Genomic DNA, 27,163 nt, shown 5'->3' with positions numbered 1-27,163 from the left:
CGGAGTTGAGTCCATTTTGAAAGTGTAATACATTTTTGTTCTTGTAAAAAAATAAATTGAAATGTAAAATGTAATTGCATTCATTTACTGGAGCCATTATTTCTAATTGTACTCAATTAGAGTTGAAGAGACTCTAATGACAAAATAGCCCATGTAAATAAGACCCGTGGGCGGCGCTTGGGTGGCGGCGGTGCGGGAGGGGCCGGGGTCAGATGGGTATAAGAGTGTGTGTGTGCACCTGGTCAGGTAGAACGCTCTGTGGAACCCTCGCTGTCAGCCTCACCTCCCAGATCCTCACCTCCTTCACCATGTTGACAAGGTTTGTTCGATTTCTATTTCAGGACATATTTAATTTTTTTTAATGGTGTTCTTTTCTGAAAAAGTTCTGAGCTAAAACAAGATCTAGAATAATTAAAAATACAGGACGATTTCACAATAAGTTTCTACTTTGTTTTGTTTCCTTCTCAAATTACCTCGGAAAAAAACTGAACAAAGATCTTTATGTACTTCATTTACGAGATATAATTTTCTTCTTCCTCCATGTCTCTGGTTATTCACTCATTCATTTCCTGACTCGCTACATTTCTCCCCATTGTTTCAATAAACACTGTGTGCAGGTGTGTCCTTGTGTTGTTAGTGGTTGTCTTCGCTGGATCTTTGGCGGCGCCTTTCAATGGTGAGTCCTAACTTAAATTAGTGGTCAGGGCTCCTCCCCTTCTCGAGTCACCTGCCAACAATCCCCATTTGCATCGCATTAGTCCTGACTATCCTCTCTCTTTTTGATACAGATGCGCATCATGAGGCATCGCAGCAACAAGATGAACGAGGTAGAAGAACCACGTCTTCAATTCCAATATCAATGTTGTTTTTAATTTATTTCAACATAAACCACGTTTGTTTTTACACATCGATACCAACTATAAATATATACATAACTTTTGTTGTGTGTCAATCTAATTACTATAAATTCATGAACACATTTTATACACAAGGATACGTACACGCCTAGATACACAAACACGCAAGTAGTAGTTTAGAGAAATACATTAGGAAAGAAACATTTTTAAAATTTAACTTCACCTTTATTTGCTAAATATAAAAGGAGGTGAAATGGGTTAAACAAAGTGAACACGTTTCTGATATTTTAACAGACAAAAACGACTAGTCTTACTAATTTTTTACGTGTCCATTGATGATTCTTCCCTTTTCTCATCTCGTTTATCTTTTCAAATTCAGATTTGACTTCGCCACTAGATAATCCAGTTGAAGGAACCTCATCAACAGATACTGATACAGCGCCTTCAGACCCTGATACTCCAGATGTGGACTCCCAAGAAACGACACTGGAGAAGACTGAAGAGAACTCTCCAGAAGAAAAGGAAGAGTCTGCAGATGAACACTCCTCTGAAGAAGTGGAAGATGTCGTCGTTGAAACGTCCTCTGAGGATCAGAACGATTCTGTAGCCGAGGCCTCCGAAGAGGTATCAAAAGTGTCTCACGATAACGACTCCCCGGAAACACAAGAAGATTCCGCAGTCGTGGTTGACGAAGACATTGCAGATCGTTCTGCAGAACCAAACCAGGCGACTGATAAAGCCTCCGACGAATCCGCAGCATCAGCAGAGTCTACAGATATTTCCGATGGAAAAGCCGAGAATGAGTTGGATACGACTTCACATGAGGCTTCTTCAGAAGCGTCGTCATCCCATCAGGAGACTGAAGAGTCTCAGGAGTCCTCAAAACCTAACAGTTCCGACCAAGAAGACGCAGAGATTGAAGAGGACGTTTCGGTGGAAAGCCGTGAGGAAATGGAGCACCAAGAGGAGCTCACAGAAGGTGAGTCGGGCTTAAACACAGTATTTGTGTGGGGTCAGGTTCTGTCTGGGGACTAGTTACTCACTTGACAAAAATGTTTACCTGATTTCACGAATCTTTATAAGAAGAAAGACACAACATATAAACATGTTTTTGCATTTAGTCTTGTGATGCAAAAAGACGAAGGGAAAATTTGAATAAATCTAAATTGGTCAAATCAGCTGAATAAGCAGTCCTTTAAGGACACGCACTGACATGGTTGTCCTTTCAGAAATAGAATCCACAGAGGAGGACGAGGACGTCGTAACATTGACCGACCCGCCCTCGAACGAGGAGGTTGCAGAAGAGGCCAACTCCGTGGGCGAAGAGCACGCCGTCGACGAATCCGGGACAGAAACAGACCCAACAGGGACAGACACCGACGAGAACACCAGTGACGCCACCAATCCTGAAGAGATTCCCGCCGGCGGGGGCCAGTCTGCAGACCAGACGGACCAAGTGGATGGTAAGATTCTTCTTCGATGTCGTCCATTTCTAAAAAGCCACAAGCAAAGTTTCATTTTTCGTCATCATTCGTTTTTTTTAGGGCTACCCGTGGTGCAGGCTGAGCAGGTCGACACTGACCATGATGGTAAGCGCCAATAATGTGACCATGCCTTCAATGTGACCATGCCTTCAATGTGATGCCATCCATGTGACGCCCTCTCCATTTTTGCTTCCTCCATCCAGTCAATACTAATTGAAGGCTGCCTGCTGTAAGCCCCGCCCCTTTGCCTGCTGTCCTGGCTTGTCTGTGATTGGTTGAAATTGTTGGTTTCTTCCTGGCCTGCCCAAAGTCTGCTTGCTATCTAATGTGCAAATAATGAATGATGTTAATAAAGTTTGAATTCTGAGAAGAAACATGTCTTTTTTGTGTGAATAAAAAAACAAAGACAATTGAGAAGGAGAAGAAAATAATTCATTTGTAAACTACACAATGAAGTGGTGTGGCGCTCATAAGCCTCGACAAGATCGACGATGATACTCAAACACACATGAAACAAATCATCGCATTAAAATAAAGGTTTGCTTGAAGGTCTTCGGGGGAAACGTTTGATGAGCCAGTTCATGGACTTGCCATAACATCAAGAGTCAAACATCAGCAAAGAGGCCCTGTACCCATGCATTAAGTGCTGATACGTGATCCGACCCAGTCGGAACCCAAAGTTTCCAACAGCAACAATAGGCATATTGACTGTTACCATGGGCACCCAGGAAGTGAGGAGCTAGGGGGAGCTGGAGTTCGGTTACTTAAAAGGCTTGTATGCAGGATTTTGTTGCTCAGTTGAAACAGTTGGTTCTTTAACCCAGTCAGGGGTAATCTCTTTCCTGGACCTGCTCCCAGAACCTGATCCGCTTTCCTTCAGGAGCCATTTTTTAAGAAAAAAAAGACATTAATTAAAAACGTATATGTATGGCTTTACTCGTGTGTAGTAGTTCCTGTTTGTTAAGTTTGTAGCACTGATAACTTTAGCAAGGAATGTTGAGGGTTTGGATCCAAATATTATTTCTGACTAAACCCTTTTCAGGGCCTTTATCTTTGGTGCTTTACTTCTCAGGGGAAACCACTTTTGAGGAAAGATGCGGCCAAAATCTTGTGATGCAACAATTTGAGTTTCTTTGGTCGAAGCAGAACCACTTCCACAATGCCCGGTCACCGTTTAAAGAAGTGAAAGTACATTTTCTCTCAATGAGGAGAACCATTCAACTACATTGATAGAAGCGACAGTATTTACCAGGCCATCGGGAAAATTAGGTTCTGTAGGATCCGGATCTTGGGTCCGAGGAATGTTGGCGTCGTTGACGATCATCTTGAGTTTCTGGGAATCTATCCCCAGCACAAAGTGACACTGTCTCTGCCCGCTGACTTAGAACAAGAATCTGAAACTTTGGAGAGCAGGATTACCACAAATAATACTGCTACTTATAAGAAAACTAGTTCTACTGCTGTGACATCCGCTTTCATGCTACCTTCGCTAAAGCTTCTTCCTTTTAAACTCTTGAAGTCAATGCAGGTGTTGCCATAAGTTATAACTGCATAACAGATGTCATTGATGCATCTTACATCTGTACTAGAAGTCCTGTTATTATCACCTATAATACTTACACTCAAAGTTGTTTTGGAACTAATGACAATTAAAGACACATTTATTGGACAAGATCATGTCGCAATAGCCATAAATGAAGTAATACCAGTTGGCAAAATTATAGTAATATTATATTGATACCAATACTTCTGCTACCATTGATACTCCTCGCAGCAGCACCTCCTGCTGGCTCCTCCTCCTCCTCTCAGACAAATATAAAAACTCTGAGTTAGGAGAAAGTCTTCAGTTCAACAGTTCAACAAGAAGCATGTTACCACAGTGAGTACTTTTCAATACTACCAGAGAAAAAAAAACTATTATTTGTATTAATGTTCTTGATCTTTTTCTTCACTTCTGAGGGCAACATAGTATTATTACAACACATACTTTTCTACCTTTTCTGTACTTCTATCGTGTGCTTTAACAATTGCTGTTGATAATTACTAGCTAATAATGCTGTAATAATAATGTCAGGATGTGCTGTTTTAACTCAAATGTATGAATGTATTAGTATCAGTGGTTTTGACTTTCCAGCGTCATAAATTAAATGCAGTTAATCTATTATTTTTTAAGTGTGCGTTTATGAAAGAATCATGTTGTTTGTGGATAACATAAATGTTTTATTATGATGATGATTTTCATCACACCTGCTGTATTAATGCTCAATATGCAAAACAACCGTTTCTCTGAAAATCATACTCAAATCCCTACTCCACGTTTAACAGTTCAGGTAATATTTGCACAGCTACCCACACCTTGACAGAAGATGTTTTGATGAGCAGGAAGCTACTGATGGCGTCGGTCCTGGTTGCCATGGTAACGGCAGCTCATGCAGCTCCCATGGATGCAGAGCACGAGGAGGCGGAGACCACCGAGGAGGCCGAGCCCGTGGAGGAGGAGGGGCAGCTCTCGGAGGAAGAGGAGGGTACGACGCCCCCCGTGTTTATGAGGGCTTGTTTTATATGGGAATCCAAATAATACACAAACATTAATCCGATCTGTTTATTAAATGTATTCATCTTTTAAATGACCAAATTATATTACCTAATGATAACCCAAATTAGCATTTAGTTCATCTTTAACCTATACTTAATAAGGGCCTCTAAGACAAATACAAATCAATCCATCTGGTCAAAGGATGGGGAGAAGGTGACCCTCTCTTTCAGCTCTCCTCTGAAAGGAGACACACTTCCATTCCCTAGGAAACCGATTTCATTCTTTTGAATGCCTTTGCATCCTCAAACCAGACTGAAATAATAAAACTTCTTAATCAAAGTCCCATCTTAGCAAATCAGACATGAGTACGAAGTAAAAAAGGATGTTCTTACACTTTGCTATTTCAGGACCTCCTAGCCTACATCTAAACCATCCATCGGGGGCCCAAGAAAATGGCCCTACTGCTGGCGATTTAATAGCAGTTGTCATGCAGATTAAAGTCACCGTCCAGCATGATAAATTTACATAATTAGGAATTAAACTATGTTTTTTTTCAGATGAAGAGTCAGAGAGTGCGGATAGGATTTTGGGTGAGACCCATTAGAACCCCATTCCTAATCCTGCTCCCGACTTCAGAACCCACTTGAGACTGACCCGACTACTTCTTCCCTCCCAAACAGGACTCCACGGTGTCCAAAAAACCACAATGGCTGCAGTGGTACCTCCAGGAAGAGTCTCAGGTAAATCTGCCCCAAACCCAAGAGTCCTGAACCAGGAGCCTTATGTTCTGTTCTTTAGTCCAATTAGACTCCAATGGGCCGCAGGGAGCAGGACCTGGCCTTGAGACTGGTGGGAGAGTCATTGCCTCTGCTTCTGGTCATTCTGGAGGATCCTCTCTTTTTGCAGACACCTTAGGTCAGGGAGGATACTCAGGTTCTCCAGGTGCAGGTTCTGGAGCGCAGCAGGTATCAGGAAGTTCTGGGTCTGCTCCGGCTGGAAGTCTCCCAGGCCACCAAGGTTCTGTAGAAACTGGACCAAGTTCTGGAGATTCTGGAAGTGCTGTAGTTTCTGTGGGTCATGGAATACCAGGTGCTTTGGGAGGTCATAGTTCAGGAAGCAGTGGAAGTCCTCAAGGTCCTAGCTCAGGAGGCTTTATAAGTTCTGGAGGTCAAGAAGAATTTGAAGGGCCTGTTTCTGGTATGTCTGGGAATGGAGTCAAACTACTGAACGGTGGTGGAGCTCACGGTCAGTCAGGTAAACCGGTTCAGATAAAGTTGTCACCAGTTAGTTTCTAACATGTGCTCAATGATCTTTCAGGGAACCAGATGTTGGTGGAGAGTGTTACCGAGCAGGTCCTCCTCACCAACCCTGAGCCTCTCAACATAACGCCAGACCCTCACCATCTGGCAGAATTACAGAACTTTACCTCAGACCTCCAAAATATAACTTCTGGCCTCCACTTATACCAGGACCTCCAGAATGTAACACCTGACCTCAGCACGGATCTCAACCTCCAGTTTGCTACTCCAGACTTGCAGCATATGAGTCCTGAGCTGCGCAGAGAACCAGATCCTCAGAATGCCACTCCAGATGTTCGCAGAGACGTCAATGGCATCACCCCGGGCCCGTCTGACCCGTCACACACCGTGGGCACGAACGCCATCGGCACTGATGCCGGTAAGCCACGCCCTCTTCCAATATGATAGATTATGACTGACAGCTGTACACTTACTTTCAACTTCCTTTCTTAGCATTTGTGGATCCAACCGGAACCAGCCTCTACAACGGTAAGACCAGCCTCCAAGGGTAGATGTTTAGGACTCATTTGAACACAAATGTTGTCACAGGTGCAACAACAGGGTGGGATCCGACCAGGACAGCTGGTAAGTTACGACCCGCTTCACAGAGTTGAAGAGCTTTAACAGTTCTAGTGGACTGACACCACACACACACGTCCAGGTTCTGAACCCTTGTTGCTTCTGGTTCTTTTGGTTTTGCTTGTCCCCTGCAGGTCCAGTTACTGAACAGTACAACCCATCTGGTTCGGGTCCTGAAGGTGAGTCCCGGCACAGAGTCAGGTTTATAGCTCGGATTAGTCCCTTGACCCTCTGGAACGTTTCAGGTGCAGAAAATGTGGAACTGGAGGATTCCTGCTGACTTGCACGTCAAGCCACAGGTCCGATTTCTGCGATACCGGTTCGACTGCACCGACCAATCAGCTGCAGGAGAGTCGGATCCCTCTCACTAGTGCTAGACCCGACAGTGAGACCATTTTATCTGTGACGTTGACGATTTTTTGAATTTGTAAAATAAACCTGGATGACTTCATCAAACCTGTGTACATAATCATGTGTCTGTACCAGCAACATCTAAACATGAGTTGAATACTGACGCTGTCTCTTCTGCAGCTAATAAAGATTTGACAGAGCTTCTCTAATCGTGTGGTTGTTGAAAACAAGTTGATCTTCATCTATAGTCATGCTTTTAGAGTGCAGAATGAAAAATAAAGTTGAACATTCCCAACGAGTCTAGGTTGCTTTTAATGATGAGCATTTATTCTTCAGTGATTCATTGTTGGGTTCACTAGATTTCAATGGAATTATTTAGGAGTTTATAGCTGCTTTAAACAAGCTCATTAGGATCATAGTATCAAAAATATTGATTACCTAATATATTAAGATATTTTCAACATTGTTGTGCAAAAAATACGAATTATTGATATTTGTCAAATATGTATATTATATTTAATTAAATCATATTAAATGCAATTCTAAACCGTCTAGGGTTCTGACGAGATGATGAGGATGTGTTCAGAAATATTTTGCCAAACAAATCCATCCAATAATAGCATTCGTTTTAGTATATTTGTTTATTTCTAGTTAAATGTGTGTGAGAGTAGAGTAACGACACGGCCACATTTCTAAAAGCTTTTTTTAATCAATTTACCGTTGCCACAGAATTCATAAATATTTTCGACAAAAAATATAATCTTGAACAAAGTAGTGTGGACTCAGCTTTGCTGTCAATCACAAACATTTTAAAAGGCGTTATAAAAAACAAAACAAAAAAAAAAACTTATTGCCTTTGAGTCTGACATCAGAGGACAGAGTCCAGGGTGCTGTAGCCAAGAAGCAAAGCATCCTCATCCTCGTCATTAGAGGGCGCTCCTGCAGGGAAGAGCAGCTCTGGTTCCAGCTGCAGGTTAGCATCGCCCTCGAGGGAGCTGATTGGTTCAGCAGGTGTGTACTGCACTATCTGCCTCCCTTGACCTATCACAGAATATCGGTAAGTTTCCAGAAAAAGAATCTACACTGAAAGAAACATTCACCTGACAGATTGTCGTTTTCCTTTGGGGACGTGTCGGAAAGAAGCTGGAGAAGAAAAAGATGTGTTACCGAAATAAAAGCATGAGATAAGATGAGAAATATAAAACGCTCTTCGCCTACCGTTTCAAAATCAAAGTTCAAGTCTCCGGAGGATCCCAGGGTGCTGAAGAACTGAACAAGAGAGGGTTAGTGAAGGCAATGGTTCGTTCATAGGTCAACATTTTCTCTACTGACATCCATGATGGGGGACGTGTCGAATGACAGCGTCTGATTGTTCAAGATGTTCTGGAGGTTATCCAGCCCGCTGTCAATGGAACTCAGATGGTCCGACAGTTCAATCCTGGAGTAGAAAGTACACACAATTTTCCTAATTTAGCCTCTGGACAAGAATAATGAACATGCTTGTAGGAGCATAACTTACTTATCGATGCAGGCAACAGTCTGACACTTCTTGCCGGGGTTGGTTTGACAGTCTGGTACCCGGCTGGACTCTGGTTGAGGAGAGGTCATCAGAACCAAAGGTTCATCTTGTTTGGCCAAACTGGAAGGGCTCGGGTTGGAGGCGTGGTCACTCAGAGTCGAGGGTTGGGCCGGATGTTGGGCGATGGGGACCTCTTCCAGTAGAATGGAGTTGATGAGAGTAGTAGGGGAGAGGGGCGTGTCCACAAACACTGGCTCCGGCTCCACCTTCGGACATGGACCGACGTCCTCGTTTGCCTCTTCAGCAGTGGGTGAGCTCACGTCCGTGATGTCAGAAATGATTGGACCAGAGGTAAGAGCACCGTCGCCCAAGAGCAGAGCCTAGGAGAAAATTCAACTGCATAAACCAGACCAGCAGATGTCAGGTGGTTACAGTGAGCAGGACCAGGTGCGTACCTGTACGTTGTCCACTGAAAAAGGTCGGCTGTACTTGGGCAAAGAGTGGGCGTGGCTGGAGTCACTTAGCATCAAAGGGCTGAAGCACAACCATGTTTAGAATCATAAACTTTTATTGCCAGTGTAAACACAATATAGGATTTTCTTATGGTGACAGTACAGAATAAAGGAATGACATAATAATACAACACAAAATGTCTAAATGTTTCATCTTATAACTGATGTGTTACTCACAGTTTTCTCTTCACTCCGACAATTCGGTTGGACTGTACCAGTGACACCAAGAACTGGATCAGCTAAACCAGATGAGACACTTGGTTTAACTCTCTGTTGATGTACATTTCGATGAATGTGCTGCTGCGTCTACCTTGTTAACCAGTTTCTGCTGCTGCGAATGTTTCTGTCTCAGAGAGGCGACTTCTCTCCACAGAGCCTCATTCTCACTGCCACGGAGAGAAAGAAGAGACCGGTTCAGGTAAGGTTTTGGTTCTGGTTTAAGTAACGTCTGGTCTTACTGTTTCATTGTAACAATCTTGGAGTCAATGGTTTCCTGTTTTCCCTTTAGCATCTGCACGTCTGTTAAGATGCGAGACACTTCGTCTATCTTCATGTCGTCCGTCCTAGCTGGCAAAGGCTGTTACCATGGAGACAAAGCAACGTACACGTTGGTTAAAACTCCCAATTCAACACACGCAGACTTTAGAGTTTAGACGCCTACATTGTTGACCTTTCGCTTGATCAGCTCTAAAAGGTGCTGTTGACCACGCTGGAAGAACTGATGTTGGAACTCAGTGTCATCCCGTTCTGGTTTGAAGAGCCCACCCTGCTCCAGGTGGACCACCTTCCGGAACCCGTCTTAAGGTGGGAGGGTTACAGGAACAGTCAGTGGCTTGTACTGGAGGATTTTACTCCGGGTACTCCAGAAGGTTTTACTCACACATGTTCAGCTGCCTGACAAAGCTCGCCATGTTATTGTGTTTGAAGAACTTTGGCAGGACTTCTTTGGAGAAACGGGCCTGGTCCAGAACATGAAAACTGGTACCACTCTGAGAGGATAAACAAAAAAGTATGACAGAATGTGAAATTCATATCGCGAGAGGCGGTTTTCTGATCCGTTTAAACCGTTTTATGAGTTTAACGGAACCACGCTGGCAAAATAGATTTACTATCAAACACTATATTGAAGTCAGTAACAGTTTTAAAACGCGCGGATTGAAGATATTGACTCTTGATCACAGCACAGGAATGCATTCTGAACCGAGCTAAACTATATTTAACTACCAAACTCCAGCGGATCAGCTGGTCAGTGTCGGGGTCCTCCACCAGGGTCCAGAGCTTGGTGAGGAACGCAGGGACGGCGTTAGCTCCGCTGAGGACGGCGGGCCCGGGTGCGAGGGCCCCGGCCACACTCCCGGCGTCAACTTCCTCCATCAAGACCAACTCTCTGGGGCCAAAAAAAAAACAAAAACAAAAGAGAGTTTGCTCCAGATCACTTTGGGGGGGTTCTACTCTGATCCGGATCAACAACAAGTAACTGCGCAAAGAGGTTACGGAAGTTACGTCACGTCGTCAGAACGTTGCTTGAGCGTCACGTCGCGGCGCACTGCTGACGTCACCGCCGCGACCACACGTGCTACAACCATGGCGGACGTTGAGAGCAGCGGATCGCTCAACAAGAAAGTTTTGGAGAAGAAGAAGAGGAAAGCGGATGAAAAGGAGAAGCATGAACCGATTCTGGAGAAGGACCTGTGCCAGAATCTGGTAGGACGAGTCACGCTCGTCGATGGCCGCGGAACTAGCTAACTTGCTTACTGTTTACAGAATAGATTTTGACTATACCGTTAAAATAAGATGATTATTTTTCCTATTCAAAAGCTTACTTGACTGACAGACTGTCTGCACATTTCTTCTCATTAAAATGCAGAATGTTTATTGAACCTCGTCTTTTTTTGTGTGGTAGAGGTGAATTGATGTGTGCGTGCCAGTGGTTGCCATCTTTTACCTCCTATGCACATATTTTAGTTAGACAGTAGAATATACAATACTTGCACTCAACAAGTGCATATGCACAAGTATAACTTCCATGAAATAAGTAACGACACTTTGGACACACACGTGGCACTGTTGATAACGCAATGTTTTTCTTATTAGAACTTGGGCAGCGATGGTGATGATGAAGATGATGAAGACGAGGAAAGCGTATTCTCTGGCCTGGAGGACTCTGGGAGTGACAGCGTTACTGATGACGACAAAGATGATGATGATGATGATGATAAAGAGTCTGAGGTTGAAGGTACCAAGCCTGTCCTCCCAGATGAATACCAGCAGGACTCCTCAGATGAAGAGGTAAGGAGTTTGTGACGCACACGTTGTGTTCTTGGAATATGTGATAACGCTCACATCTTTCTCCAGGACATAAGAAACACGGTTGGAAACATTCCTATGGAGTGGTACAAAGACTACCCCCACATTGGGTATGACTTGGATGGCAAACGTATCCTCAAGCCCATTAGAAATAAGGATGAGTTGGACCAGTTCCTTGAGAAGATGGAGAACCCAGACTACTGGTGGGTCAAAACTTTTTTTTTTCTCCCGTGGTGTCTTTTCTAAACAAAGTTGTCTTGTCTTTTTTAGGAAAACTGTCCATGATAAGACCACAGATAGTGACATAGTGCTTTCAGAGGAGCAGGTGGATCTGGTGAAGCGACTGCAGAGGGGACATTTTGGAGATGTCAACTTCAATGAATATCAGGTATTATTAAAAAGATGCAGATTGAGAACTAAACCAGAGTCCAATTAACTTTTGTGAAATAAGTTGCTGTTTAATCTTCACTACCCCCCCGTCTTACTCATTTGTATATTTTAATTATTGTAGCTTTTGTTTGACTCACCTGAAAAGCCAGTTGTCTATCGTTGGGATTCTGTTCTCCTGCTCATGCGTTTGTTTCTGGACTTGTTTACAGCCCACCATTGAGTTCTTCAGCGGAGATCTGATGATCCACCCAGTCACCAACCGACCAGAAGACAAGCGAAGCTTCATTCCTTCACTTATAGAAAAAGAAAAGGTAACCCATGTTCATTTTCATCTTTCCAGGTGTCACTTATAAAATAAGTTTGTCTTTTTTCTTTTTGTTTAGGTCTCCAAGTTGGTTCATGCCATTAAAATGGGTTGGATCAAGCCTAGAAGAGTGGATACTGACAAGGATCGCTACTATGATCTCTGGGCAAATGAGGATTCCTCTATTTTGGCCAATCACAAGATGCACCTGCCTGCACCTAGAATGGCCCTACCAGGTCACATGGAGTCCTACAACCCCCCACCCGAGTACCTGCTGACAGAAGAGGAGGTACATATGGGAGCACATTAATAAAGTCACAAAGATACATCTGAATATGAGAAAAATGTTAAGTAAACTGAAATCTTAAACTCTCCCTTTCTGTGCAAATTCTAAATAACAATTATTCACATTAATTTGTTGCCCAAAACCATGTGCTCATATTTTCAGTAAAGTTTGAAATATGTCCATAGGGTTCTTATTAACGTTGATCTAAAATCTGTGAAGATTGAACTTTACTGTTTGGAAATGTCTTGCAATGATTGCCAACATTAATATTCTTGATTTACAGCGTCTGCTGTGGGAGCAGCAGGACCCGGAGGACAGGAAGATCCCCTTCCTGCCCAAGATGTACTCCAGCCTCCGTCAAGTCCCGGCGTATGCACGATTTATACATGAGCGATTCGAGCGCTGCCTTGACCTGTACCTGGCACCTCGACAAAGAAAGATGAGGGTAAAGAGTCAAACCAGACTGAAAAGTATCCATGGAGATTAGGGTGGAAACTCACATTCTTTCCGTGGCCCCTGCAGGTCAATGTGGACCCCGAAGATCTAATCCCCAAGCTGCCCCGGCCCAGAGACCTGCAGCCATTTCCCAGCACCCAGTCACTGGTACGCACACACTCTTAAGAATTTAGCTAAAACTTTCCACTACACATTCCATTCTTGGTAATTCTTTAATTAGTTCTCTAAGGATGCTTGTAGGAACTTTTACTCTGTGGCGTCAAACTGTTTTTAATCCTAAACGCATCTGACTTTTGTTCCGGGTTGTAAAATTGTTCTCCATCTCATGCTGACCTGCGCAGGTGTACAAGGGTCACACTGGGATGGTTCGTTCCATCAGTGTGTCCCCGTCCGGCCAGTGGCTTGCTTCAGGTAACCCTTTCCCTTGTTGATCTTTGGTTGAAGACTCCTGCATCAAATTATTTCTTAAACCTTCTTATTCTTTCCCAGGCAGTGATGACGGAACAGTACGGTTCTGGGAAGTGTCTACTGCTCGCTCTATGTTTGTGGTTAAAGTTGGTGGAACCGTGAAGTGTGTCGCCTGGAACCCTAACCCGACTCTGTCATTACTTGCTGTAGCAGTGTAAGTGTTATTATTTTAAATACTGCTTCTTTTCTATCACTTCTGGATTCTAAAATACAAATGTCAAGTTAACCATTTTGACACAAAGCTCATTGTCTGTTTATCTCTCACGAATATAGGGATTCCGAAGTTCTTATTTTGTTTCCAACTCTCGCTGACCGCCAAGTTCGTACCGCCACCGAACGTCTTCTAACCGCGTCTGATGACGCCGAGCCTTCTGAGCAAGTCCAACCTGTGGCCTGGACGGTGACTGAGGGGGACGACCTGGTGCAGAATATTCGTCTGAAACTTCAACACCCCAAAGTGAGCACAGACTTCAATGCTACAGGACTGGTATTAGTAATAACATTTGTTGTTCCAGGCTGTTACCAGGGTGACGTGGCATCCAAAAGGGGACTATTTTGCATCTGTTGTGCCGGATAGTTCGAGTCATCAGCAAGTCTTCCTGCACCAGCTGAGCCGGCAGCGAAGTCAAAACCCCTTTAGACGGAATCATGGCATGGTCCAGTGTGCGGTGTTCCACCCGTTAAGGCCCCACCTGCTGGTGGCCACGCAGCGCAACATCCGCATCTACAACCTTATCAAGCAAGAGTGCACAAAGAAGCTGCAGGCAAATGCCAAGTGGGTGTCCAGCCTGGCAGTCCATCCAACAGGTATCTTTGAGTCAATTATTAAGGGTATCAACTTATTCCGAGTGTTACCTTGAGTCATGCAAACCCCAATCACTGTCCCTTAGGTGATCACGTGATCTGTGGCAGCTATGACTGTCGTCTGAGTTGGTTCGATCTGGATTTGTCCACCACACCATACCGAATGTTGAAGTGAGTGTGATCATGGCTCTCATTCAATAATATTTTCTGTGATGAGCTAAATGTTTACTTGTGTGTTCAGGCACCACAAGAAGGCTGTGAGGGGCGTGGCCTATCACAGACAATACCCACTTTTTGCTTCTGCAAGTGATGACGGAACCGTTATTGTGTGTCATGGAACCGTTTACAAGTGAGTACTAGCTCTTCCACTAATGTGCACCTTCTGTGATAGTCCACTTTGGAGAGACTACATTTGGGGGATTTAATTTTACAGAAATTAATTACAAAAAGTTTAAGAATGGAAAATGTTACATTTTAAAAGTGTAAATAATTGATTTTTGACAAATGATTACGTTAGTGTAATTGTGAACTTCTCATCCAACAGTGACCTCCTCCAGAATCCGCTTATTGTTCCTGTCAAAGTTCTGCGAGGTCACGTGACAACAGAGCAACTGGGTGTGATGGACGTGACCTTTCATCCCACGCAGCCGTGGCTCTTCTCCTCTGGCGCTGATGCCACCATTCGTCTCTACACCTAGCACCCGCACCCTTCCTTTTGGCAGACTCGCTGTCAATAAAATGTTTCTTTTAAAGTGTTAACGTCTCCCAGAGTGTGCCAAGGTGCTTTCTTTGTGACTCTGAATCATCAACATTGATATATTTTCTTGCTTTTGACAAAATTATGTTAACCAAATAAATGTTATGGGATATTTTGAGTTTGTGAGATTTTGGTTCAAGAATTCCAATAGCCAAAGCATTTACCGTGTCCTTGAAACAGAAATGAATTTGCAAATGCATAATGATGTCCTCCCACAGTCCAAAAACACACAGAGGTTGATAGAGAACTTTGGGGCAATTGTCCATAAGTATGGGAGCGGGTATGAATGGTTGTCTGTCTGTGCGTGTCCTGTGACAGACTGGTATCCCTGCCTCTCGCCCTATGATACTGGGATAGGTTCCAGTCTCCCCGTAACCCCAACCCCGGGATAAAGCGGTAGACAAAGAAGGAATAATGATGTCTAACTACGTTTTTTCAAAAGTTCTATTTAAAAGAAATGGCTGGTTATCCATTTTGACACTAGTTTTGGGTTAAGTTTGGAGATCACAACCTGTCTCAAGACATCTCAATCCCAAGATGCAGACTTGTGAAGTAAAAGCGGTATACAATACATGGATGAGGTACCATTAGAGTACAGACAGTTGCATAATAAGTTCTATGTGGAACAACTTTACTTTAGTAACCACTTTATGGCGGGTTTTATGGTGTTAATGTACGAATAAACTCACTCATGAGATCATGCTTTTAGCCCTGCTGGCGTTTAATCTTTATTTCTCTTTAAGCGGTCAGTGGATCTTTGTAGGCAAATGCAGCAAAGTAGCATTTCCACCCTTTTCATGTCAGAGGTCAAAAGATTTTGCCTTACATTCACTGTTCTAGACCAATATGTTTTGTTTTTTTTATGTTATCTAACAATTTTGATTGCAAAACGTTTTGTATGTCTATAATTACTGCGTTTCCTTATTTCGTTTGAGTACATTTTAGATATTATACATGATCGACCCGCTGTTGTGGATAATTCTTCGTGAATGTTTATGTGGAAGCAGCTGAGTGTCCAGTGACGTCACGTGGGCTGGGCGGAGTTTGTCTCAGCATCTGTTGTTGTTCGGTGGCTAACAGCTAACCTGCTAACAGCTGCTTAGCAAGTCCGCTCGACATGTCCTCGCACGGACGGGATTAAAAAGAAAGTGTACGACGCTGTTAGGATGTGGCCCGGTTATAGTTGCTAAGACCAGGATTCCCCGTGGATCCAAGTCCCGGTATTGTCCGGGTTCTTTGTAGGCTTTCTTTGTTAGCTTCGTTAGCAGCTAGCCTGGCTACAGCGGAGTGTCCTGAGCGTCCTCCTCGGGAACAATGACTCCCTGTCCGGCGTTTCTGAGTGTCTCGCTGGGCTGTCGAATCATATTCGTCCTCGCAGGTTCGTGCTTTACGATTATCCAATAAATATATTATAAGATACCGTGTGTTGAATTGCAACATAATCCGCTGGGTTGCTGCTTCAATGTGTATTTCTTGTCTGTGCCCAGGATGCTTTTGCGTGTCCGCGGTCCCTAACGGTGAGTACCAGAGCTGGAACCAACATACTTTGTTTCTATACATTCCTTTACATCTCTCTGATGACGTCATGACCAAACCCCCCCGTTTACTTTACGTCCCATTTTATAGTTTACAGAGCACAACAGGATTACATATAATCAATTATTTATAATGCTCTGATGTCTGTGATATAGCCAGAGAAGGATTGATGCTCATATCATGTTATTGTGACATAGCTTGTGGTGAAGGTGGGGCAGAGCTGTTGCCGTCACCCAGTGGTGTCATCACCAGTCCCGGCTGGCCGCTCCACTATTCTCCACACCTGAACTGCAGTTGGAACATACGCGGTCTCCCTGGCGACACTGTCACCATCAGGTAAAAACTCTAGACTCCATGACGTGTCTGTTTTTTTCCTAACTCCAATCTAACGGCTTTACCCCTCACGTTACAGCTTCCAGGACTTCGACTTGCAACGTTCCCACCACTGTTCCGCCGACTTCCTGTCCATAGGGAGTGACCAGGACTCTGTAGGCGTCCGTTTATGTGGCCTGTCCCTGCCATTGCCATTTACATCGTCGCAAAACCTGGTGTGGATACGGTTTCACTCTGATAATGCTCTGACCGGGAAGGGGTTCCGTCTTTCTTACATCACCGGTAAGCACCAGGGAATCCAACTTGCTTCCGATAGTAATAAGAGGTAGTAACTGACGTTGATTGCTCACAACAGGTCCGGTTGAGGCGTCTGTCTGCGAGGGCGACCAGTTCCACTGTGCTAATGGAAAGTGTATTCCAGCATGGTGGCGCTGTAACAAAATGGACGAGTGCGGCGACGATTCTGATGAGACAGAGTGTGGCAACAATGCACCTCAGCTTTCTTTTCAGCCGTGTGGAAGAAACCAGTTCCCTTGTCTTTCCCGGTACACCCGCGTATACACCTGCCTGCCACAAAGCCTGCGCTGCGATGGCGCCATAGATTGTCAGGTGAGAACGATATCCTCGGTTACTTTTCAAGTGCTGTTTATCAACACACTGAACCTCTTATGTCTTTGCAGGACCTTGGTGATGAGATTGACTGTGACGTCCCTGCCTGTGGTGAACGCCTCAAGAACTTCTTCGGATCCTTCGCGTCTCCGAACTACCCGGATTTGTACCCACCAGGCAGCGACTGCACCTGGCAGATAGATACAGGCGACCGCCGTAGAGTCTTGCTGCGCTTTACCGACTTTAAGCTGGATGGAACTGGCGCTGGAGACTATGTGAAAGTGTACGACGGTCTTGAGGAGAACCCGCGTCGCTTGCTGCGTGTTCTCACTGCCTTTGATTCACGAACTACTCCTGTTCAAGTGGTTTCATCCTCTGGACGATTGCGGATCCACTTCTATGCAGACAAGATCAATGCAGCCAGAGGCTTCAACGCAACATATCAGGTCAGTGAGCTTCAAACCACCTGACAAATGAATGGTTTGGGCTTAACGTAGCACTGTGGAAGATATTTTATCTACAGTATCTATCTATATTTAGATTTTGAAGCCCCCGACTGGTCGAATAATATATAAGTGAAAAACAGAAGTCTTCCTGGCTTTTTTGTTTTTATTTCATTAGCCTGATTATTAGGGCTGTGTATTTGCAAGAATCTGGCATATTTCTATATTGTGGAACAAGGATACATTTGTAGTATAGTCCAAGTACTTGACTGTGGCTTTACAGAATTTACAGACTGTATCCTAACTGCTTTTATCCGTTTTGAAACCAAAATATGTCCAAACATCAGCTTTATAAGCTGCTGGAGTCGACTGTATCCTCTCGTCCTTCGTCACTGCCAGGATCTAGTCGGATTTCATTGTTCCTTAAGCCTCGGAGTACATAATGACTGCTGCCATCTGGCTGACGAAAGTTTAATAACAACACACAATAAACAAACAATGTGAAAATTTGCATTTTAACGGTCAATCAGCTAAACTAATTACTATGATTTGAAAGCCTAAACATGGGATTTAAAGAAAATGATACAGTGCTGTCAAATATTCATGTTTAAGTATATCGATATTTTGTAATTATTTTTCCTGCTCTCCTCAGTATAAAATATGTTTGTGTTCAAGTGCATTACTTAACTATCTCATCGTAAATGTACATTTTGGATATACAATTGGAATGACATATTTGGTCCGCGTTTCAGGTGGACGGGTTCTGTCTGCCCTGGGAGGTTCCATGTGGGGGCAGTTGGGGGTGCTACACCGAGCAACAGCGCTGTGATGGCTTCTGGCACTGCGCCAACGGACGGGATGAAGTCAACTGCTCCACCTGCCAGCCAGATGAGTACCCATGCTCCCGGAGTGGCGCCTGCTACCCACGATCAGACCGATGCAACTATCAAAATCGATGCCCCAACGGATCGGACGAGAAGAACTGCTTCTTTTGCCAGCCAGGGAACTTCCACTGCAAGGTGAACAAACGACCCCTGTTGACTGAGAGACTGGAGGATTCAAGTGATTTTTTGAGCTCAAATTGTTTGTGTCCCACAGAACAATCGCTGCGTATTCGAGTCCTGGGTGTGTGACGCACAGGACGACTGTGGCGACGGCAGCGACGAAGAGCACTGTCCAGTGCTGGTACCCACCCGTGTAGTCACAGCAGCAGTGATTGGGAGTCTGGTCTGCGGCCTCCTGCTGGTCGTAGCACTCGGCTGCACCTGTAAGCTCTATTCGCTGCGACTCTTCGAGCGCAGGTGAGTCCCATAAACAATATAAATGCTGCTTCAGAATCTGACTGGTTACCCCTCGTTGAAGGTCGTTCGAGACCCAGTTGTCTAGAGTGGAGGCGGAGCTACTAAGGAGGGAAGCACCACCTTCCTATGGTCAGCTGATTGCCCAAGGCCTGATCCCTCCTGTTGAGGATTTTCCTGTGTGCACAGGCAGCCAGGTATGTGCACGTGACAATTATTCAGTAGAGTTGTGTGACCTAACTTGTGACCCTGGCCCAAATCTGGCCAGCCAACTCATTTTATATAGACAAAATGCAATTTGTTTTGGAAGGACAACACACACACAGATAAATAAGATACATTAAGCTCCATTAAAAAAGAAAGAAAGACAATATAAAAATCATATATACCGTTTGTTTGGTCCACAACTTGGAATGATAAATGATTTCAGTCCTTTTAATGATTGAGTTTGACACCTCTGATTTAAGGTGAGTCTTTATTGTATATTTCGAATTGCCATTCTGTTTAGTTGTTTCTTAATGTTGTGAATTAAGATCTATATTCCTCCTGTTACTTTATTAATTAAGTTTATCTCCGGCATGTATTTTAAAATGTTTTTTATTAATTCCAATATCATTTTAATGTCCCTAAAATGGCTAACGTATCAATGGTCCGCAGGCATCTGTGCTGGAGAATCTCCGCCTGGCTGTCCGCTCTCAGCTCGGGTTCACGTCACTCCGTCTGCCGTCCTCTGGTCGCAGGGGCAGCAGTCACACCCTTTGGCCTCGCCTCTTCTCCCGGTCCCGCCGACCCACCCCACTGGCACTGGTATCGGCGGACCTGGATAACAGCAGTGGCTCCGCACCTCCGAGCCCAGACGACACCGATTCAGAAGCCGAGCTTTTGCGGGAACGTGGGGGAGCTGTAGGTGGTCTTCCCTCGAAAACGATGCCAATCCCTGAGCCCGACGCAGTCTCAGCCAGGAGTCAAGTCGTGCAGCAAATTCCTCCCCCTTCTGATGTCACAACAGTGGATCCTCAGGTTCAGTCTACATCCTCTCTGCAGCGTCTGGTCCAAAACCTGCAGCGCTTGGCCCGTCCGTGGACGCGCACTACTCCAGATCAGAACCAGCCCTGGCCCCGCCTTCAGCCTCTGGAGGACCTGGATGACGTGGAACTGTTGATTCCTGACTCAGCCCCGTCACCCGTCCTGGAGCCTCGTCCACCAAACCCCACAGGTCACGTCGCTCGTCACCGCGATGACGGTGGTCGCTGTGGTGGTCCTTGTGAACACTGTGGGATCGTGCACACTGCCCTCATCCCCGAGTCTTGCCGAGCTTCTGGTCCCAAGATGGAGGACGATGAGCAATTGCTAGCCTGCTAACTGCAGGCAGCATTCCAAAGATAGATGACTGATGCTTGCAATTCAATGAAAATGTGTCAAGGTCGAACGTGCTGCTAGCAAGTGTTTGTTCCCGATGTGACTCTTATATCTGTAACTTTTCCTACAAAAATGAAAGCTTTCAAGCTAACCGCTAGCTACAGCTAGCTCTGTGGACTTGTCAGTTTTGGTACGTGTACTTGTGTTTATTTATTGTTTTTCTTTGTTGTTGTGTTGCATGACAATGTCACATTTCAATAAAATGGCTGTCATGGAGACCAATATGGCTTGTACTTGTTGCTAACTAGCAAACATTTGTAGTTTAATTAGGTTGTTCTTCTCAAAATCACATGCCCCACTCAATTTGCTACTGTCTCTTTGTTAGCAAGTGCAGCAAGAGCCGGGTCCACCAGGGTTATGGCAGGGAAAAGTTTGAACCAGCCAATCACCATGACTGATAGATCCAAGTCGTCCAATAAGATCTGAGCGGAACCCATAAACGACTTGTGGTCCATCCGTCCATAGTCGCCCCAGACAATCACCTGTCACACAACGGCTCGTTGAATAAATTGACCCAACATAGCAAATAAGTTTTCAACAGTTGCACCCGTTTCCTATAGTTACCTGCAGCACTTTTCCTTCTGGAGACTCTTCAAACTGCAGCTGTTGTTGATACATAGGATCCAGTGACTTTCTTGCCAGGCGAGTCCGACGCTTTAGCAAACACTTTCCGTTGTCCAGAAGATAGACTTTGACGTAGGCAGCTGATGAAAACGCCATAATAATGTAACAGATGAAGGAGCAAGTGTGTGTCTGCTTGTGAGTTTTACCTGGTGTGTTTTTGTTGCCCTGTTTTCCAACCAAACCTCTGGCTCGCACAACTTCCACATCCAATCGCTCTTTCCGGAAAAGCATTCCAATTTGAATGTCACCTAAAGGTTACCAGTTTGAGGTTTGAAATGGAACGTCCTTTTTCTTAATATATTCTGGCGAGCACTCACCCATAGCTGGTGTAGCTAATGTCTGTCTTCCAGTGATCTGACCAGGCCCTAGACCATCCAAAAATCCATTAAACTGAGTGTCTGTTGACAGTTTGACTGCAGGGAAGATGAGTCTTAAGAGATGAACAAAATAAAATACAGATTACAATTCAGTGAAAGGTAAAGAATAATTTAAATAAGCCAAGTGGTTATGAATATGTGAATATATGTGCTGTTTGCCACTCCTGTTTAAAGATGCAGATCAGCGAGAACATTTCCCCTAAAAAAAACATTTATTTACTCACGCTCCAGGTTTGGGATCTTCTGCATCAGGGTCACGGCTTGGTTGCCTTGTGAAACGACCTTTAAAATCAATGGCAAGGCCTGTCTCAATGCTTCTTTGCACTGGCAGTCGCACCACTTTCTTCTTCTTCTCTTCATCTAAAGTGACACAAAGAGGCTTAGATGAGGTGGAAATGTGTGAGGGCTCACTGTTAACTGTACCATTGTACAAAGTAAGCATTAAGAAGTTTGTTCTATCCCTGCCCTAAACATTAGTGAAATCATCTTTACCGACAGACTTGAAAAATAATTTTGAAATTAGTAGTTACGCTGGTGTGATGTTCATAAAGGTTAATTATCTGGTTGAAACACAGGGATAGTGTAGCACATTACATGAGAATGAGGGTTGCAAAGGGCCCCCCCTAAGTCTTCCTGCTTATACCTACCTTCTGGATTGAGTTGTGAGGCGCTCTGGCTCTTCTTGCCCAGGCCGACCATGCCCATCATCTTGGCACTTAAGCTGGATCGTCGCTTCTTGTCGTCATCGTCATCGTCGTTGCGGCTCAGTGAGCAGATGTCTCCACCAACACTGGCGGCCTTGGTCAGCGTGGGTGCTTGTCTGCAAAGGACTCATACTGAGTACATCCATTATAATGTTGATATTTAAGTACAGGGTCAGAACCCAACTCTTACTTCACAGGTACTGGCCCTTCTTCACCGCCCTCTTCTACGGATTCAATACTGACTCCCTTTTGCAGTTTGGCTCCCTCACCGCCCACCTCTTCCTTGGACGCCTCCACATCGGACGCCTCCACATCGGGCGCCTCCACCTCGGACACCTGCACCTCTGTGGTTACTTCTACCTCTGAGGAGAACTGCTTGCTCTCAACTGAGTTCAAAAGAGGAACACATCCGGTGAGGTTTTTGGGTGTCATGGACTGTTTAAAGAAACTAGGTCTCACGAGGGACGGACGGATAAGAAAGCTTAAGGGGTTATAACTATATATACTTACTACTATCTTTCTTTATCTGATCCTCCCATGTGACTGAGCGTCGCCCTGTCTCCGATGGCTGCGGTAAGACATCTTCAGCAGGTGGGGGTGCGGGTGAAGGAGCGGGGCTTGGTTCAGGAATTGGTGATGGAACTGGTTCAGGGGGTAGAGTCACTGGTGTTGAAACAGATGGGCCTTGATTTGTTGAAGTGAGCTGAGCTTGACTTTGGGACATGGGAGAATGTTGCACCTGGACGTGCACCGTAGAGGCTTGTGGGGTGCATGTGGGCAGAGGGGCCGTATTTTCGACATGGACAGTAGGATGGGTTGTTTCCTGGATTTCTAGGGCAGGCGTTGATTGAGCGTGATTTTGTAAAGAAGGGGGAGTGGCCTGTGCTGTAGCGGTAGGGCGGGCAGTGGATTGGACCTGTGGTACAGGTGGTGATGTTACTTGTGAGGCTGGAGGAGAGGTGGTTTTATTTTGTGAAGGGATTTGGCCATTAACTATAGGAGCAGGGGGTTGTACTTGTGAGAAAGGAGGTGAAGTTACTTGGGGAACAGGAGGCATTGCGACAGGGACTTGTGTGGTTGGAGGAGGCGGGGCTTGTTGTTGTGACGCAAGTGGGTTAAGAGCCTTGACAAAATTAGAAATACATGAAGGGACTTGAAATTGAGGAGGTGCATATGCTGACTGGACTGGTGTGGCTTGGACAGGGGATGCTGGACATGATAAGACTTGTGTGGGTTCAGGTAAGTGTCTGTGAGGCTGGAGGAGATGTCCAGGAGGGGTCGGCCCGTCCACCCGGATAGCTGGTGGGATTGGAGAGTACCTTAGCGGAACTCTTGGTGATCTTGGAGGGATGATGGGTAACTGGCGCCCACGAGGGTGTGGCTCCGGTGAAGACCTGAAACTGGAGTGGTATTTGAAGATTGAGATTTCGAATCCCCTTCTGTTATTATAAATGGCTTCAAAATAAGAATCAAACAGACTGACCTGCAATCATCAACGCTGCCACTCCTCGTGTTTGTAGTCCAGTTACCATAGCCAGAACCACAAAGGCTTCTTCCAATGAAACGCATGTGGTTACTATGGGGTTTATAAACCTATCCTACCAGAAGTTCTAGTTTTCCTTACCTGTCGGGGGGTGCAAACGAGTCTGGAACCGCCCTTGAAAAAGCCCTGGATCAAGAAAGAAAACCACAGTTAAGCAGTTGAAACTATCAGGAACATAGAGAATCACATTTGAGACAGCAACCTGTCCAAGCTGTGGTAGTGTCCAGCATCTGATTGGGTCCTGTTTAGTCTGGACCCTTGAAGGACTCTAATAGCATCTTGGCGGTACAAGGGGTATAGTGGGTCATCAATTGGTAGTAAACCACTTTCAGAACCAGAGTACAAGACCTGATCCGGAACTGACACGGTTGAGTTCAGACGGCTCCTCCTGACACCTGTACAAAGATCATGGAACATGGTCATGAACCATAGATGCTTTCTTTACCCCTAAAAGTTATTTATTGCCTCATGTAACACAATCAGTTCATAATTGTGTGTAAATGAGCCTACATTCTGTCTGCATTCTGTGTGTTTTTCTGGTGTTTTACTTTGCTTACCGTGGATATTCCAGGGCTCTGATTCTCGTGTAGGGTTGATTTCTTTTAGCTGGTACCAGTGTGGGTGGTCATCTAGTAAGTGTGGGTCCAGCTGGATGAGAACCTGCAGACAACAATTAAGTACTCCTTCTAGTTACTTCTTTGTAGAGATACTACTCACGTCTCCCAGAAACTCTTCCTCGCGGACTCGAAGCTGGTCCCATACACTTATGTCCAGAGCTGCATCTCTAAGGTTAACCGGGCCAAAGATAAAGGTCTGGTTCCAACGTGGGTCAATAGACTTCTTCACAATTTTGGTCCGTCGTGGTTCTCTGCCATGATATAAAAAAAATCCAATGCAGGTAGGACAGTGGTGTTCATCCAATGGGTTATTTTGTTTTGTTGCTGCAGCGTTTTGTTTAAACCTTTTCATTCGTCAGTTGTCAGATAAGGATTGTTCTACGGTTGTTTTAGAGCAGATGGTGTAACTATCGTTATGAAGTAGTTTGTGTTTGGTTATAGTCACCTTGTCTCAGGATGAAGCTGGATCTGAACATAGAGATTCCGTGGCCGTTCGTCTTCACGGATAGGAAGCTCTTTGGCGCCAAGAACAGTGACGATAAGCTGATGACCCGGGGTCTGGTACCAGAGTCTAATCTGCATGTGTATGTGCAGAAAATTAGAACAAGGAACACCCCCCCCATTCCGTGTTAGGATCAATCGATGAACCAGTTCAATTTTCGCCTTGTATCTTTGAATAAAATCAGATGTAACAGACATTTTAAAAACATTTCCCTCATGCGATATTTCCCCGACCCAGAATTATTTCCCCTTTTCACATTGTCACTGGATCCAAGGGCAGATTAATTTATTTTTACCACAGACACAGACAACATGCACTCTATTTAATACATAATCCAAAGATTTATTTTGAAATCTTTTATTAAAATTACACAAAATGTTTGATTAGTTTTAGATTTACCAAATATTGATTCTAGTCTAATCAAAATAAAAGTGTCGAGAGTCAATAAACTGTCTTGACATGAGAAAAATATTGACAATGTTTTGGGGAAAAATGACTAAACTGTATATGGATTCTGTCAATTACATAGAAACATGCATATGGTCATTCACAGCAGTTTAACTAACAGTTTGGACCACACTTGAAAGCCACCGGTTTTATAGAACGACACATTAGATCTTCTAAACATTTACCTGGATCCTCGGGACTGGTCCTCTTCTTGAAGCAGGGAATGAACCTGTATGCACACATATTGTATTTAGGTTTGTGCAAGTGTGTTTGTGTGTGTTCACAAGATGGACCTACTGGAGTAAAGCTGGCCGTTGGGAGAAGGTGAAGACCTGGAACACATGCACAATCATTGAGATTATGGCCAAAAAAGAGCCGCACAATCAGTAAATGCTTATCACACCTGATTGGTCGAGATACCAGAAGATCCACTTGTGGTTCTGCTTTGGATTCCATGATGATGTCAAAGACCTGCCTGAAGGTGGCACCTTGGAGAGCTTGTCCATTCCACTCCAACACCTGATCTCCTGTAAATAAAAGGGAGATCATCATCAAACCTTTCTCAAATTTTCAGCTGAATGAAAGTTTAAAAGGGTCTTACCTGGTCTCAGGTGACCCACGGTGTCAGCTACACTTCCACGCTTCACCTGAGTAATAATGGCACAGAGGGTCCCGTACTCGCTCCTCCTCCCGCCAATCACCTGACAACACAGCCACAGGTCTTAACTCTGCCCAGGTATTTGACAAACTGACGGACCACATTACAAAACCTATGTTACACAAAAACCCACCTTCAGTCCCAGCAGCGCCCCAACATCGTCAGCTCCACTCCTGGACCTCTTGTTCAGGAGGATTCGACCAATCAGATGTTGACTGTCCATGGAGGGCTGCCAAGAGACTGAGTCTGGGCAGGTGGGGGCGGGGCTCGGTGTGGGCGTGGTCTCCCTGGTCCAGGACGTGTCGTCCCACATTCGCTGTTCCATGTCACTCTGGAACCAACAACACAATTGTAACAGCAACTAAGGTTATAAAACAGCCTGTAAATGAATAGTATGATGAGTCTATTTGGTACATTTTTGTACCAAGTCTTTACTGATTTTAAATGATTTAGAAACTTTTGTCTAGAAATATCTACCTTATAGATGTGGTATTTATGCGAATCCTCAGTCCATCATCCGATCATTACTCTGATCCCCCAACGTACACCAGAGTCTTCCTCATCACCAACCAGCTCACCAAAGAAAATAGTTTTCTAGGCCTTTACAGAGTTTCTTTCGGTCTATCTGTGATTTCCAGTTGACTCTTGAGGCCATAAGGAGTCACTTGAATTATCCCAAAGTCCAAAATCAACATGACCAGGCAGTCAAGATGACAAAGCGGTCGAGCAGAGTAAAAATAAAATCCCACAGGTGGTCGGCGTTTGACAAGAATCCTCCACAAGCATTGAATTGTCGTCACACTCTACCTGATCTTCCAAACAAACCGTTAGAAGTTTCTCCAGCCACGTGACTAATCTCTTAATCAGATTATTGGGAGGGAGGGAAAGGACATGTCTTAAATTAACCTGTCGCGATGACACGTTAAATCCAGTGGGCTGCAACACTTTGTTAAATCTCTTTTCTTCTTTTCTTTTCATTCTCAAAAAGACGATTGTTTGTCCATTATTTGAGGTCATAATTAGAGAAAAAGATGTTTCAAGAAAAAAAAGATTTGTTGACTTTCACTTTTGATATTTCTCAAATTTAAAATTAGGTTTCTTTTTGCATTTTCAAAAAGCACCTTGTTTCACTAGGAACTTTTTTA

General features: G+C 44.5%; 6 protein-coding genes across 6 annotated transcripts; 4 read left to right on the top strand and 2 right to left on the bottom strand.

Annotated features, from left to right (window-relative positions):
- The first annotated feature begins 271 nt into the window (after positions 1–271).
- LOC148083978 (uncharacterized) lies at positions 272–2,715 on the top strand. The gene is made up of 7 exons (XM_087787232.1): positions 272–319; positions 618–676; positions 789–827; positions 1,237–1,836; positions 2,087–2,320; positions 2,402–2,446; positions 2,545–2,715. The coding sequence occupies exons 1-7, from the start codon at positions 309–311 to the stop codon at positions 2,556–2,558; spliced, it is 1,002 nt and encodes a 333-aa protein (XP_087643358.1). The 5' UTR covers positions 272–308; the 3' UTR covers positions 2,559–2,715.
- Positions 2,716–4,204: 1,489 nt separating this feature from the next.
- Positions 4,205–7,133, top strand: LOC148083977 (uncharacterized). Its single transcript, XM_087785852.1, has 10 exons — positions 4,205–4,220; positions 4,724–4,866; positions 5,435–5,467; positions 5,558–5,617; positions 5,676–6,131; positions 6,195–6,554; positions 6,629–6,664; positions 6,725–6,760; positions 6,889–6,933; positions 7,000–7,133. Exons 1-10 carry the CDS (start codon positions 4,210–4,212, stop codon positions 7,032–7,034), a joined length of 1,215 nt encoding a protein of 404 aa, XP_087641978.1. The 5' UTR covers positions 4,205–4,209; the 3' UTR covers positions 7,035–7,133.
- Positions 7,134–7,802: 669 nt separating this feature from the next.
- Positions 7,803–10,647, bottom strand: hsf1 (heat shock transcription factor 1). The gene is made up of 12 exons (XM_087787229.1): positions 10,361–10,647; positions 10,017–10,125; positions 9,798–9,934; positions 9,595–9,713; positions 9,447–9,522; positions 9,314–9,375; positions 9,080–9,158; positions 8,625–9,004; positions 8,438–8,543; positions 8,324–8,374; positions 8,206–8,248; positions 7,803–8,146 (listed from the first exon to the last, which is right to left on the bottom strand). The coding sequence occupies exons 1-12, from the start codon at positions 10,508–10,510 to the stop codon at positions 7,974–7,976; spliced, it is 1,485 nt and encodes a 494-aa protein (XP_087643355.1). The 5' UTR covers positions 10,511–10,647; the 3' UTR covers positions 7,803–7,973.
- Positions 10,648–10,679: 32 nt separating this feature from the next.
- On the top strand, positions 10,680–15,020 carry bop1 (BOP1 ribosomal biogenesis factor). The gene is made up of 15 exons (XM_087787228.1): positions 10,680–10,840; positions 11,231–11,425; positions 11,492–11,646; positions 11,714–11,831; positions 12,043–12,144; positions 12,217–12,426; positions 12,707–12,868; positions 12,946–13,026; positions 13,221–13,290; positions 13,369–13,501; positions 13,621–13,804; positions 13,863–14,154; positions 14,238–14,322; positions 14,393–14,500; positions 14,696–15,020. The coding sequence occupies exons 1-15, from the start codon at positions 10,721–10,723 to the stop codon at positions 14,847–14,849; spliced, it is 2,169 nt and encodes a 722-aa protein (XP_087643354.1). The 5' UTR covers positions 10,680–10,720; the 3' UTR covers positions 14,850–15,020.
- A 643-nt stretch (positions 15,021–15,663) lies between these two features.
- lrp12 (low density lipoprotein receptor-related protein 12) lies at positions 15,664–20,768 on the top strand. Its single transcript, XM_087787227.1, has 10 exons — positions 15,664–16,286; positions 16,396–16,425; positions 16,642–16,780; positions 16,857–17,059; positions 17,133–17,386; positions 17,458–17,832; positions 18,582–18,848; positions 18,928–19,130; positions 19,192–19,324; positions 19,785–20,768. Exons 1-10 carry the CDS (start codon positions 16,223–16,225, stop codon positions 20,487–20,489), a joined length of 2,373 nt encoding a protein of 790 aa, XP_087643353.1. The 5' UTR covers positions 15,664–16,222; the 3' UTR covers positions 20,490–20,768.
- A 77-nt stretch (positions 20,769–20,845) lies between these two features.
- Positions 20,846–26,343, bottom strand: LOC148083973 (regulating synaptic membrane exocytosis protein 2-like). The gene is made up of 20 exons (XM_087786056.1): positions 26,152–26,343; positions 25,962–26,061; positions 25,764–25,887; positions 25,658–25,692; positions 25,546–25,589; positions 24,857–24,987; positions 24,512–24,662; positions 24,352–24,454; positions 23,997–24,189; positions 23,876–23,920; positions 23,735–23,803; positions 22,762–23,651; positions 22,588–22,637; positions 22,442–22,542; positions 22,195–22,367; positions 21,772–21,907; positions 21,488–21,600; positions 21,317–21,418; positions 21,111–21,250; positions 20,846–21,028 (listed from the first exon to the last, which is right to left on the bottom strand). The coding sequence occupies exons 1-20, from the start codon at positions 26,341–26,343 to the stop codon at positions 20,846–20,848; spliced, it is 3,075 nt and encodes a 1,024-aa protein (XP_087642182.1).
- Between the last annotated feature and the right edge of the window lie 820 nt (positions 26,344–27,163).

The sequence above is a fragment of the Callionymus lyra genome, chromosome 3 (assembly GCF_982586985.1).
Source record: "Callionymus lyra chromosome 3, fCalLyr1.hap1.1, whole genome shotgun sequence".
Lineage (NCBI taxonomy): Eukaryota > Metazoa > Chordata > Actinopteri > Syngnathiformes > Callionymidae > Callionymus > Callionymus lyra.
The sequence above is the reverse complement of the archived record's forward strand: the minus strand, read 5'-3'. Positions and strand labels throughout refer to the sequence as shown.